We start from the raw sequence: 12003 nt of genomic DNA, 5'->3' as shown, positions 1-12003 counted from the left end.
TAGGTTTTTTTAGTAAGCACTTTGCTGTGTGTGAGGGCATATAGGCAGTGAAGGTTCTGACTCAGAGTATTTGTTTTCATGCTAAATTGAAAGAGAAGATCAAAAATATCAAAATTACCCCGTCCGCCAAACCAGAAAAATGTGGTTTTATTAAAGATAGTTTTGTTTTGCAACTCTGGCATATATGAAAAAGAACAGCACATTAAAATAATATTTAATATCATGCAGAATTGACACACCTCTGTCAATGAGTCTCTTCTAACAGAATAGCCCTCTTCCCCCACTAAAAGCTTCCTGTAAATATTTTTGGCAGGCTGTGTTCATAGAACATTTGTTTAAACTTGGATGTAAATTTAAACATGCCTAATGTAACAGAAGGTGTCTTTTTGATTCTTCTGTGTACTTCCTACACCTTTTTTGGAACATAGTTCACTGAAAGCATCTAAGTGAATATAGGACCTGACCTTATTTATCTGTTTTATCTTTATAATACAACATACATGCAGCACATCTGAAGAAGCACATGTTATTTATATAATAAACCTACTTTTAGCTGCTTATCATTTAGGAAGAATAATACTATTTCAGTGTTTTACTGAACCCCAAATAGTTGTATGATTATGTCAGTAGAGCATACTGTCTGTAATTTGGTTACAGGACTATATTTTCTAATATACGTTTTTTTCATATAGTTAGGTAGATCATGCTATCTTTTGGACTGAATTACTTCATGTAAAAGTTTGGTGTTTTTTACGTTTGTGATGATTAATTACATAATAATATTAGCAAATGAACTGTATTTTAACTGTGACAATAAGCCAGACGTGTTACGAAACCAAGTCTGAAGGCCAAGTACTTCCTACCTCTAGAGACTGTGCAACTTTAGATGAGCAGTGTACATCATGTTGCTCTTACTGTTTTTATAGAATGGTTCCAAGTCCTTCAAGAGTGGTCAGGCACCTTTTAAGTCATTTTACTGCCTGAATTTTGGCAGTTAGGTCTCTTATTCACACCTGCCTAATTGTTGCCTGTAAACTGCAAAGCAATGACTTGTTATCTATGTTCTCAACATCCCATTGCCGTTATGCAATAAATCAAATCAGGCTGCTCATCTTAAAAATCAAGGAGTGTCTCTTATCTTTCTCTAACGTTTGTGTCTCCATTTTTTTTTTTTCCTCTAAAGGCTTACCATGCTTCCAGTGAGAAACAATAGATCAATGTAATTGGAAGGAGTTACTAAATATCTGTAGAAAAAGAACAATATTTAATGGTTAAAATTTGGCATTTGTTTTTAAACAAATCCATTTAGTATGATACTGCATGTATGTATAAAAAAATCTGAGCATGAGTGTGAGTGGAATAAAAAAGGAATTGGAAAAGACTAGATTTAATATTTTGTCAACATTCTACACATTAGAGGATATATATATATTCATACACATTTATTCTGTGGATGGCAGCAGAAAGAAGGACAAAGGTAAAGAAAAGGAAGTAGATTATTAATCAGCATGATTCCTTTATTCTATGATGATGATGGTATGAATTTCTGACACAGTCTGAAACAATAAACATACTGCCTTTATAGTTTTTCTGACATTAATTTATCATGTTTTAGATTGTAAGAGATAGGAATCTTCTCTGCCAATATGATCCACTCCTTTAAAGATGTAGTTACAGATCTCTACAGCTCAGCCTTGGTGACAGAATAGTAACAGTGTACATAGACCTGTGAGAGGCTGGGTCCGCTGTTCTCCTCACTGCTGTCGTATATAATGTTGTTTTGTTTGCAGGGGTTTGAAGAGGAGCAAGTCAGTGCACCACTGTCTTTGAGGTGACACTGTGAAAGAAGTTCCTTTTGCTGGGCTTTATTTGCTTCCTTGGTAAAAGGATAAAACTTTTTTATAAAGCTGTGGGAAAACACAACTGTCCTGGACAAGAGTTTCTGTTCTAAACTAGACAATAGTGTTCATGCTTGTAGCAGTTTGTAATGGCTTCTAGGTTTGCAGATATGGTAAATATTTCTCACGTTATCTCCTCATTTAGACTGCACACCTCTGAACTTTAGTGTATACATAGTCAGGTATTGTTAAGGTAAATGGAATGAGACAAGTGATGAATTTGCTATATGACTGCAAGTTATCATTCATTCTGTAATCTGCATCTGTTACAGCTTCTTCAATCTTGAAGAGAGAGAAGAGAAAGAGAACAAAAAATGTCCATTTTAACTGTGTCACTGTATATTACTTCACAAGAAGGCAAGGCTTCACCAGTGTTCCCAGCCAAGGGGGAAGCACACTGGGAATGTCTACTCGCCACAACAGTGTGCGCCAATACACGCTTGGAGAGTTTGCGATGGAACAGGAGAGGCTTCACCGAGAGATGTTAAGAGAGCATCTAAGGGAGGAAAAACTCAATTCTCTAAAACTAAAGGTAAAAATTTTTCAAGACATTGATCCCTGCCTTATTTGTTTAAATGAGCAGTGTCAGAGCTATATGGACCCAATGTGTGTGTTTTAAACAAAACCATTTCCTTTTTATTGACTTTTTCAATTGAAAAATATGGCATTTTTCTTTTTTTTTTTAATTTACTGAAGATATATGTTTGTTTGATATTACCAAGTGCTCCTGCAGCTCTTATTAAGGTGTACCTCAAAGTGCTTTACAGGGAGGTTGTTGTTTACTCCCCATTTTCTATACAGAAGTAGACAAAGGCAGAGAGTGGTAGAAGTTAGCCTTGAACAGGCTGTCCAGCAAAAGTCTGGAAGTGCCAGGAAGTCTGAGCCCTTGCACGGTGCTCTATTAGACAAGGGTATGGTAACATCCTAAGTACTGAAAGTGAAAAATATTTCTCTTCACTCTAGAGCATGTATAAAAATGCAGGGAATAGAAAACTTCCTTTTTGAACTAGTCCATTAAACTCAGCTTAGTTGTATTTCTGATTATACAGCTGGGGCAAAAAATAAAATAAAAACCACTTCCCATCACAAAAGCAAATCCAGGACTTACCGAATTGGTGAAGACTCCCTGTAAAGCACTGAGCGTGTTTTATTTGCCCAAGACAACTGGGCCTTGCTGATTTCCCATTATAGAGATGGAAGAGCTGCTTGGTCATTCACATGGTTTCCAAATGAACACAAAAAGGAAACGCTGTAGCATTCTAAGGTGACAGTGTCAGCAATTATGATATTTAATGAAAATGTACTAATCAGGATTTGCATTAAAATTTGCACAGAAAAAATGAAATGAGAAAGCTAAATAGGACAAAGTTTTCTCAAAAAGGTTTTTCTGTTTGAAAACTATTATGCAAACAGAAAGTAACATTTTCAATGTGGTTTTTAATTTCAGTTTGCCTGGTTTTTAAATTTTTTTAATTGGATTAAAATATGCAAGTCCATAGGTAGAAAGTGCTCTCTCTTGTAGAATTTGTTAATTAAAGAAATAGAAATACAGGAATATATTGGAATTGAGTCTTCATAACATTAGGTATCGTTTATTATTTTGCTTGCTAAAAGTGAAGAGCTAAATAAGAAACTTCTCTTGAAAGCAGATAAAGATTTAAAAAAAATCTTCAAGTCACTTTAATCATTTAGCACTAGCAGTTTGGTGTAAACACGGCTAACAGTGGTATAAGCAATTGTTAGCAGCAGAGTGTGAAAATTCTAATGGCAAGAAGCCATCTTGTCAAAATGAAAGATACCAGGTAGGCTTTCCTTTAATACATTGTCATTTGAGAAAACATTATGAGTAAGCACAATAGATTAGCTGGAATAGTTCTTATTGCTTACTCATAATGCCTCCTCAAATTAAGATCTATTAAAATGATTTTTTCATGTTTTACAAAGTTGAAGTGAATTTCACCCAAAGGCTTCACATATTGGCCCTTGCCTTGTTCTGTTGTTAAGACATTAACCTTTAGCTTTATGAGGAAAATTTTACCCATCTACATATCAAGTTCAATTCAGATGAGCAATATTATGACAATTAAGAGAACTTAATGTTCCCCTGAAGTTCTACATTGCAAAATATATTTGATGGTTCTTGGTAATGTTCCTCCCTTTGTAGTTACCCAACTACTTGTTTAACAAATGTTCAAATCTTTAATTTCATTAGTTCATTTGTTCTTTGTGTGACAAAATTCAGAAAAAAAATCAGAGGAGACAACAAGGAAGTCATCTGACAAAGGAGTCAGGAGCTAAGGTTCTTTGAAATGGCAGACTGCTGTCTAATCCCACTTGATGCCCAGGCACTTGACTTTCCAGCCTGCTAGATGCCTACACTATTCAGCACGGGACTGGAGTCCATTCCTTAATGCTCTACCACTGTGTAGCAAAGGAGTTAAGATTTTCAGGAGAAGGAGGAGAAATACATGACAGGTTTGGTATGGTTCTGTAGGTGCCTTTGTAAGCTGAGCAGTTACAGCATTCACCTCATGGGTAAGAGCCCTGAAACCTAATTTTTATTAAATAGTAACTGAATGAAATACTACAATAATTATGGAAGCAGGGATTGTAATTCTTCCCCTTTCCAGTTTCAAACTTGTAATTCTGATAGACAATTAAATAACAGTGATCTGCTTAAGCAGTGGTTTGAGCCTTGTGTATTAAAAACTAGAGAAACCAGAATTCTTAGGTAGGTCATTCTCCTGTTATATAAAAAAAAAGAAAGCAAAGAAACATAAATACACCGTACTTTAGCTAACAAAAAAAGAATATTAAAAAAAAGCGAGGATGCCATTCTGGATTTGAACATTCAAGGCTGAGTTGCGTGTACAGTGGAGTATTCCTTCCCACTAGCTTCAGGCAGCTAATTCAAAATGCATTTGATTACTCTGTGGATTTTCCTGTCTCTCACTATAGATTATACAGAAAAAGGGCAACTTCTTATGTTGTCTTTCCTACCTTACTGAACTAATGCATTGAAATACCTGGTGTAAATAATCTCTCCATTGTCCCAGGGCCAGGCAGAACTGATTAGCAAGCTATTACCCCTTTTCTTCCTAGTAAAGTCAAATGAATAATAGAAAATAGAGTAAGAAAACAATCTGAAGGAAGTTTGAGAGGACATTTTGAAAATCACTGCATTTAAGATGAAGAAAGAGATAGAAGTATATGCACATAAAGGGATTTGAATGTTATAGGGATAACAGACATGGTAAGTAAACTGAAATATGAAATAAAATTAAGAGACAACTCTGAAGGCTGCAGTTATGGAGAAGGATTGAGAATACACTGAAAAGAGAAGGAAACAATAATGCCTATAAAGCGGAGCGTGGAAGTGGCAGAACGCGTCTGCATGAACTAAACACAGTGCTGAATTGTTAAGAAGGGACGATTACTGATCTCAGGAGAATTTTTCTTTGTGCAGTGTACTGTGTGCATGTACACTGTATGTCAGGACTACCAGTCATGACACTGTGATTCTTCTCCTTCAAAGGGAAGAGTATTTCTTTCAACCTGACTTTACAAGTCAGGAATAATTACGTTTTTTTTCTGTGATTGCCTTACACAGTTGTTAGAAAAGAAACACAAAATTGCAATTACAAAAAAGAGAGTTAGGTGTTCACCGCTGAGTAATTCAATAATGCCATAAATGACAGTTACAATCCAAAAGGTTGTGGAAAGGACAAACTGTTAATATAAATTGGAAAAATGAAACAGTTGGGAATATAGTAAAAGCTGAAATAGTGGAATGGGTAAGATTCAGGACTGCTATCTTACACATAAGACCTAGCTAGATGGAGATGACAGGATTTAGTAGCAGAAAAAGAGAGTTACCTTCACAATGATAATTGCTAAGTGTCTAAACACCAAAATGCACAAGTAACAGACAGTGGTAGTTATGACTTCTGTATTTTATCTGTATTTAAAAGCGGTTTCTAAAAATGTGTTTGGGATAACAGGCCAAGCTGAAATTTTCTGCAAGTAAATAAGGCAAAACAGAGAAAGAATTTGAATGGCTATTGCTCTATAGGTAAGAAACATTCAAATTACATTCACTAGGGGCCATTTTTCTGAGGTCATGGTGATGCCCATGATGAAACTGGTAATGCAAATGAGACTTGAGACTTCACCAGTGTATATTTATCACCTAGTTGCACCTTGCTTTTTTTTCACAAAAGTCCAGGTGCTCAGCTAGTGTAAATCGGCAACCTCACCACTTAAGAACACGCAGGGTGAACATTGGCAATCTGTTTTTTTGTTTGTTTTTCCATTTTAAGCAAAATTACTTCTTAGAATAAGAAAAAAAAAAGGATTTATTATATGACAAAATAGATCATATAACCGCACTTGCTTCATTTTTGCTATGTAGTACGATGCTCAATCTGAGTAATTAGAGATTGTAAAAATGTATTTTTTGTAGTGAATGTTTTCATCTCTCTGAACTTGGTTTTAACATTTGATATTCTTTTGATTCTCAAGCAATTTTTTGATTCTCTGTAGAAGAACTTTTATAAACCTTGTAGTTTTGTTATCTGGCTCTACCATGGGTGGGAAAATTAACTTTCCTTCAGTGAAGTAATTTTTTTTTTTTTATTTTCTCCTTGAATATATACATCTGTTTCTGTATGAGCTAAGTTATACAGGAGTATGGTACAGAAATGTGCTATTTCATGAAAGTGGCACTGGATGTTTGTTCTGATGCTCATGGCCATTTAATTTTGAAACAATTTTTGAAAGGTTTGAGAGCTATACTATACATAGGTAATAATATAGTGCCTGGACACTTGTATCTACTGAGGCTCAAAAATTCATATCACTAGGAAAGGAGCATGAATCCTCTAAAGACTTTTCTCAAGATCCTCCACAAGAGGTTAACAACTTATTTCCTTTTTTTCTATGTTTATTCATTCATTAACTACCTAAGAATAATCTGGACTGGTTAGTGAAGTACTAAAATCTATGACAACACAAAACTAAATGGGTTATTTTCAGGACTAAAGAGGAGTCGAAAGATCTTCAGAAGAGCTATATCCATCAGTTCTATTAAATATGTTGCAAATAAATATGAAGTAATGTAGGTAGAAGGGGGCAAAATTAACTGACTTCTAGGCTTAAAACTGTCAACTCGAAGTAAATATAAGCATCTGCCCAAATGATTAAGTGGAAATACTGCTTTGTGACCTCAGCTGTACAAACATCAAACAACTTGTCAGGCTAAAGAGGAACAGGATAGCAAATAGTACATAAAATACACCATTTTACAAATCTTGTAATGTATTTCTGAAACAGTGTTGGTAGTATAATTGCTGTCTCAAAAGGGATATTGAAAAATTTTGGAGCCCACAGACAGGTACTAGAATCAATTAAGAACTCGTTAATTATCTTATGAACAATATGAAAAAGACTAGAATTCTACAAAGCCATGAAATCTGGCAAACAGCAACAAATGATAAAGGATGTAAGGAACAGATAAGAAATTAGAAACTCAGAAAAAAAATTAGCTGCATGACAAACATGAAACTAAAAATGTGTATTTAATTCACATGTCAAATGTGAAGGCACTGCCTTTTCACCCCATCTATAATCATATTCTAGAACTTAAAGGCAGCCATGCAGCATTTTTACATGTGGCTTTCCACATTCGTAATGCATTACACATATTTACATCTATGTCACATATATATATGTATGTAGTTTAAGGACTTTCTTAATTGTTCTATGCAACAGATGACAAAGAATGGTACAGTGGAATCTGAAGAAGCTAATACCCTGACACTGGATGACATTTCTGATGACGATATTGATCTAGACAACACTGAAGTAGATGAGTACTTCTTTCTGCAACCCCTGCCGACAAAAAAGCGAAGGGCATTGCTGCGAGCTTCTGGAGTGAAGAAGATTGATGTGGAAGAAAAACACGAGCTTCGGGCCATCCGCCTGTCCAGAGAGGATTGTGGCTGTGACTGCCGAGTGTTCTGTGATCCAGAAACTTGCACTTGCAGTCTGGCAGGCATAAAATGTCAGGTAAATGTCTATATTATTGTTGTTATTTAACTATCAAGGGGAGAGGTGTGTGTGCATGCACAGGCATGTACTTTTTGTTGTTAAAGTTATAACTACTGTAAATAAGTTAATTATTAGATGATAACACTTGTGCATCTCAAACCAGTTTTTTTAAGGCCCAGATTTGAGAGTCTATAAGTGTGCAATACAAAGATTCTCTTTAAACATCTTCCTTTATTTTTTGATTGGTTTAGGCACATATCTTGTTTAGGGTTTTGTTATACAAATATTGGGCTCCTCATATTCCTCTTCGGCATTTATAAAAATATGCAGCTGTAGACAACAGAAGAATCAGTAGCCTGCAGATTTCAGAAGGGGATATTACCTTTTATTTTAGAGACAATTCGCATACTGTCCAAATGTGAATTATTGTCCAAACTCAATGAGAAACAATAAATGAAACTCTGTGGTAGCACCCTTTATTTAACATGCATGATGCTTAAAATATATGCATGACAAATTTGCATGTAGACAATAAAAAAGACATCTGCTAATATAGCAGGTAGTTTTTCCTCTGCAGACTGAAAAGGTGTTTCATATTGTACATTTACATGGTATCCTACGTACAGCTGTAAATGTCCCAAAAATGTTCCCCAAAAGATGTTTCCACTAATCCTCCTGAGTCGCAGTTATGCAGCTGAGTTGATTTCTTCCTGAAGGCATTTTTCATCATTTCTTAAATCCAAGCTAAGCTTTCTCTGCTATTTTAAATAATATATTTTCTTTGCTGTTCCTGTTTTCATCTTCACATGTGGGGAAGATGCACTAGATTGTGTTATACGGTTCTCCTCTGCATCATATTTGATGTTTAGGTGTTAGAGGATAGGTGGAGATCATAGATCTTAAGCTATCTAATCAAACTGACTGACACGGATTCAGTCACATTTTTAGAAATTTTAGATGGCTATTATTAGATATGTAAGTTCTGCCCACAGTCTGTTGAGCTTACGATACTGCATCTACAATTGACAGGAGTATCTTTTAAAATGTACTTGAGTTTTTATTCCTATTTTCTGTGGTCAGGTGTCCCCACTGGCAACTTTATAAAGGTTTTTATACATAATTCATTTTTTTTCAATAGGTTTCTAGTTTCCATTATTTTTACCAGATTTTAAGACTCTTTTTGGTAATGCTTTTGCCTGGATTTGAGCACAACATGAAGTAAAGATGTAGCAGAGCCATAAACAGAAATAACTCTTTTTTTGTTCCACTGTGTAATGCTTTCACCTATGGAACAGAAGCATATTTTTCCTATTCTGCAACACTGTTGCATGTATGGGTCCCTTGGTGTTCTTATCAGTAGTGCTAAATTCCAGGGCTATCTCTCTGAATTATTGTTAGCTTTGACAAGTCTTACAAGTACTTCTCAAGGTGAATCACACTTCACTGTTGTGTTTCTCTAGGCTGTCTGGGTTCTGTCATAACACCAGGCTTATGCTACGTATTGTTAATCTATATTCTTTTTTTTAAAAGGTGGATCGTATGTCTTTTCCATGCGGTTGCACTAAAGAAGGGTGTAGCAATACAGCAGGTAGAATTGAATTTAACCCTATCCGTGTACGGACTCACTTTTTGCACACAATAATGAAACTTGAACTGGAGAAAAATAGAGAGCAGCAAGTTCCAGCACTAAATGGCTGCCACAGTGAGATAAGTGCACACACTACTTCTATGAGTCCAGGACCCCACCCTGTTGAATATTCAATTGCAGAAAATTTTGAGATTGAAACTGAACCTCCGGCTGCGGTTATGCATTCTCAGTCAGCCGAGGACTTGGACTGCCCAGGGGAAGAGGAGGAAGAGGAAGATGGGAGTAGCTTTTGTAGTGGAGTCACAGATTCTAGCACACAGAGTTTAGCCCCTAGTGAATCAGATGATGATGAAGAGGAAGAGGAAGATGAGGAGGAAGATGAGGAGGAAGAAAAAGCAGATGACTTTGTAGAAAGCATGGGCTCCCATACTGATATGGTACCTCTTCCTTCTGTCCTTTGCTACTCTGATGGAACTGCTGTGCATGAAAACCACTCTAAAAATGCCTCATACTATACTAACTCTTCAAATCTGTATTACCAAATAGAGAACCACGTTGCTGGCACTGCTAACCAGATTGGTGAGACTTATTCAGAAAGGGATGCTGTCAAGAATGGTAGTCTTTCTCTGGTGCCTTACAACATGTCTTCAGAACAGTTTGTTGACTACACACGGCAATCAGAGGAAACTTTTAGCAGCCCTCATTACCCTCCTGCAAATCCCTCAGTGATTGTTTGCTGCTCATCTTCTGAAGGTGATAGCAGTGCTCCATGTAACAGTTTATACACTGAGCATAGGCCAAGTCCCCCTCAAGTGGAATTTCACTCATACTTGAAAGGTCCTTCTCAAGATGGCTTTGTTCCAGCTTTAAATGGCAACAGTCGCGTACAGGAGCACCCTGCTGAGAAGTCACTAAACCTCCCAGAAAAGAGCAGACTGCACGAAGAGTGCATCAAATCACCAGTGGTGGAAACAGTACCTGTTTAATATTAAAATTATTCTAGGACTGACTTCCTGTATTAAAATGCACTCACGTTGGATTTCCTAGAATCTTACTTTTTTAAGAGGTAGACAACACTTGGACTATAGTCAATGATCCAGACACATTTTGTTTTCTCAAGCTACACTGGCAGTGGTATTGCACAAAAACAGTTCATGTAAAGATTTAAATAAAAATAATCAAACTGTCTTTTGATAAAAATAAAATGCCTAAGTAAAAAAGACACCCAACATATTTCAAAGTATATACCTATCAAAGTATGTGAAACCTGCCAAGCTGTCTGAATCAAAGCTTTGTGTTTTTGACTGTTGGGCCTGTGCAAGATTGTTAAAAATTATACTTTGAAATAATCATCTTTAGAGTCCTAATTTTTAACATATCTGAAAAGATGGTAAGTTTAATGTAAAAGTAACTACTGTACAAAAAAGTTTTAATTGTTCTGTACTGTATGTATTTTATTTATGGTAGGTTAGTACTCATGTTTTGATAAAAATGAACAGCATGTTCATTTGAGCAGAAGATCCATAGCTAGTTAAAAAAGAGCGTGTCCACTTTTCATCTGGAGTACTTTGTATTCATCCCCTTTTTTTAATACCATTTGTGGTAAATTATCTTGACACATTTTTTAGAGTGTACTATTTTCTCTTTTACTGTTCTTGACAAACAGAAGAGTCAGAAAGGGGGCATTTGTATCTTCTAGAAAGGTGAAAGGTAGACAATCCTGTTAAAATTAACATCAGTGGCATTCCAGAACTAGTACCCCCTCCCCAAAGAAAAGGATCTTGTATATAATGGTAAAGCAGTAGCATAAGCTTGCACAGCACCTTTTAGCCCAACAACCATTCAGATACTTATGCACTTTAGTGCCATTTTGCAGTACTGTATTAACTGCGGGAACTGTGAACTATTTTGGAGAAATGCCATAGCTCCAGACTCTGAGGTGTATGTAAAACCTTAAAATTCATTGTAACAAAACCTTTATGTTTTTCCCAAGCCAGTTTATGAATATGTCAGCAGGTAATTTATAAAAGCAGGGTCTTGCTGATCAAAGTTTAAATGAAGCATGAAAAAAAATGTGGAAGTGTCTAGATTTCCTAAATATTCAGCAGTTTTTATGAAATATGGGACTGGCTTTTGTGGACTTCTGATTGTATCTCAAATTTACAGAGTCATTTGGTCTAATTAGGAACCAGTAGATTCAGTGAGGAAACATAACTTCAGAAATTTTATACTTACTAAAGTTTGTAACCAAAATAGCACATGCATCATATGGGTATCAGTTACCTTGTACTCCATTTGTTTTAAAATGAAATGGGAATTAACATACTTGTTGTATCTGAACCTTTAATTTATTAACCAACCTTGCTTTCTTCTAGAAAAGGAGGTATAGGAACCTGCTTTTCTCTACACTGATAATTCCACACTGCCTTATTTTGATTTCAAAATCTATTTGAACATTTTTGTTCTTCT

General features: G+C 35.7%; 1 protein-coding gene across 1 annotated transcript in view; it reads left to right on the top strand.

The window, feature by feature from the left end:
- Positions 1–11154, top strand: part of CSRNP3 (cysteine-serine-rich nuclear protein 3) — a 24300-nt gene extending 13146 nt beyond the window's left edge. The window contains exons 2-4 of the mRNA XM_010087038.1: positions 2171–2430; positions 7668–7964; positions 9477–11154. Coding sequence (XP_010085340.1) covers positions 2171–2430; positions 7668–7964; positions 9477–10520 — 1601 coding nt within the window. The 3' untranslated portion in view covers positions 10521–11154. The remainder of the gene's footprint in view (positions 1–2170; positions 2431–7667; positions 7965–9476) is intronic.
- The last annotated feature ends 849 nt before the right edge of the window (positions 11155–12003 follow it).

This window comes from Pterocles gutturalis, unplaced genomic scaffold (assembly GCF_000699245.1).
Source record: "Pterocles gutturalis isolate BGI_N339 unplaced genomic scaffold, ASM69924v1 scaffold39426, whole genome shotgun sequence".
Lineage (NCBI taxonomy): Eukaryota > Metazoa > Chordata > Aves > Pterocliformes > Pteroclidae > Pterocles > Pterocles gutturalis.
Note: the sequence above shows the minus strand (reverse complement) of the source record. Positions and strands in the feature narration are given on the sequence as shown.